At 50.6% G+C, this 2,559-nt stretch overlaps 1 protein-coding gene across 1 annotated transcript in view; it reads left to right on the forward strand.

The window, feature by feature from the left end:
• CACNA1A (calcium voltage-gated channel subunit alpha1 A) overlaps positions 1-2,559 on the forward strand; it is a 259,443-nt gene that overhangs the window by 163,810 nt on the left and 93,074 nt on the right. Inside the window, exon 20 of the mRNA XM_015562412.1 lies at positions 1-83. Coding sequence (XP_015417898.1) covers positions 1-83 — 83 coding nt within the window. The remainder of the gene's footprint in view (positions 84-2,559) is intronic.

Genomic DNA, 2,559 nt, shown 5'->3' on the forward strand with positions numbered 1-2,559 from the left:
GGCGGCGGCAGGCATGGCCCTCCAGCCGCGTACGACATGGACACGCGGAGGGAGGACAAAGAGCGCAGGCACCGGAGGAGGAAGTAAGTAGAAGCCACCTGAGAAATGGTCAGTGACAACATCGTAATAATAACGGTCTGTGTGCCTGGCACTCCTCTGAGCAGCTCAGTCTTCTCAGCCATCCCCTGAGATCGAACCCATTGCCATCACCCCAATTCCCAGAGGGGGGAAGCAGAGGCGCACGACATGGACACGCGGAGGGAGGACAAAGAGCGCAGGCACCGGAGGAGGAAGTAAGTAGAAGCCACCTGAGAAATGGTCAGTGACAACATCGTAATAATAACGGTCTGTGTGCCTGGCACTCCTCTGAGCAGCTCAGTCTTCTCAGCCATCCCCTGAGATCGAACCCATTGCCATCACCCCAATTCCCAGAGGGGGGAAGCAGAGGCGGAGCGACTTGCCCAAGGTCACACGTCTAGTAAGTGCCCTTGAACCCCGGCCATCTCATGCCAGAGGCTGCAGGCAGATCCTCATGCCCTCAGGCATCTCAAGGAAACCACAAAAACTCTCCCTGAGTTACAGGGCTCTTCCTTGTGCTTGCTGTGTGACCTTGGATAAGTGACTTCTCTAGCCGGCCTCAGTTTTCCCAATCTGTAAAATGGCACAGCGAGACCTACAGTGGCACAGTGGGTCATTGCTGGGATTAAATGAGGTGATACATGCACAGGGCTGAAAGTGCAACTGATGCCGTGCTTGGTCCATGTTAGCTGTTACTGAGCCAGCCGTCTTTGTACCTGGCACTATTCCTGGGGGGATTTGAAAAGCCACTCTGGGCCCTCATCACTGAAGGGGGCAGGGGCAGGGCTCAAGGCTTTTGAAAGCATCTCCCAGGCCAGCACTTGACCCAGTCAGAAACAGCCACCTCTTTTTCATGACAGTGTTTTGTGACGCTCCTTAGAAGTTCTATAGGGATTCTACCCCTGGCAGCCCAACAACGTACATGGTGAAACAGACATTGTTCTCTTATTAATTAATGTCCTGTAAGTCTTCTTTGATATCACCATTATGGCATCATATTGATTTTTTTTAATATATTTTATTGATTTTTTACAGAGAGGAAGGGAGAGGGATAGAGAGTTAGAAACATCCATGAGAGAGAAACATCGATCAGCTGCCTCCTGCACAACTCCCACTGCGGATGTGCCCGCAACCAAGGTACATGCCCTTGACTGGAATCGAACCTGGGGCTCTAGCCATTGAGCCAAACCGGTCAGGGCTGTCATATTGATTTTTTAAACTTGCGTTGAAGCAGGTCTGTTACAAGACATACACAGCAGGCCAACGCTTCTCCATATCGGGTGTGTGCACGGATCCCCAAGGATCTGGCTAAAACACAGGTCCTAATTCGGCAGGTTTCAAGTGCAACCTGGAAGTCTGCATTTCCAAAGAGCTCCCAGGCCTGGGGGCCACACTTAAGTAAGAGAGTTTAGAGCAGTGATGGCAAACCTTTTGAGCTCGGCGTGTCAGCATTTTGAAAAACCCTAACTTAACTCTGGTGCCGTGTCACCTATAGAAATGTTTTGATATTTGCAACCATAGTAAAACAAAGACTTATATTTTTGATATTTATTTTATATATTTAAATGCCATTTAACAAAGAAAAATCAACCCAAAAATGAGTTTGCGTGTCACCTCTGACATGCGTGTCATAGGTTCGCCATCACTGGTTTAGAGCAGCGGTTGCCAACCTTTAGGACCTCGGGACCACCAGTGTCCACGGCCCGCTGGTTGGTGACCGCCGGCCTAGAGGACAGAGTGACGTGACTCTGAGGCAGGCAACTGTGTGCAGAGTCACCAGGAAGGTAACAGGCACAAATGCCGGCTGACTGGGTGGTGCGCACAACTTACATCACACAGAGCGCTGCCATCGGGGTGGGGATGTCCCAGACTGAGGGCCTCCAGGCCAGTGTCTGCGACGATTGGCAGCTCAGAGCGAAGCTCCTCAGAGTCTAGCCTTCCCTAATGTGCCCAGTAGGTGCATTCAGGGAAAATGCGACGCATAAAACATGCAGAAATACGTTATGCTCATAGAGAAACACAGGCTAAAACTAAAGGCATCGATCATTGCAAGCAGAGTTTCACCTGTGTGAGGGACATAGGAACGTCGTGAGGAGGCAGCCTGGTTCTTCCCCAGGTGGGACTGCCCTGCACATCGTAAGATTTTTTAAAATATATATTTCTTTATTGATTTCAGAGAGGAAGGGAGAGGGAGAGCGAGATAGAAACATCAATGATGAGAGAATCATTGATCGGCTGCCTCCCTCAGGCCCCTACACTGGGGATGGAGCCCGCAACCCCGGCATGGGCCCTTGGCCCGAATTGAACCTGGGAACCTTCAGTCCGCAGGCCAATGCTCTATCCACTGAGCCAAACCGGCTAGGGCTACATAGTAAGATATTAGTGTATCTGCTTCCCACTTCCTAAATGTCCGCAGCACCCCCCCATTAGTATATCATTAGATCTCCACATATCTCCACCACAGTCCCCTGAAACCATTGT

The sequence above is a fragment of the Myotis davidii genome, unplaced genomic scaffold, assembly GCF_000327345.1.
Source record: "Myotis davidii unplaced genomic scaffold, ASM32734v1 scaffold1238, whole genome shotgun sequence".
Taxonomy (NCBI): Eukaryota; Metazoa; Chordata; class Mammalia; order Chiroptera; family Vespertilionidae; genus Myotis; species Myotis davidii.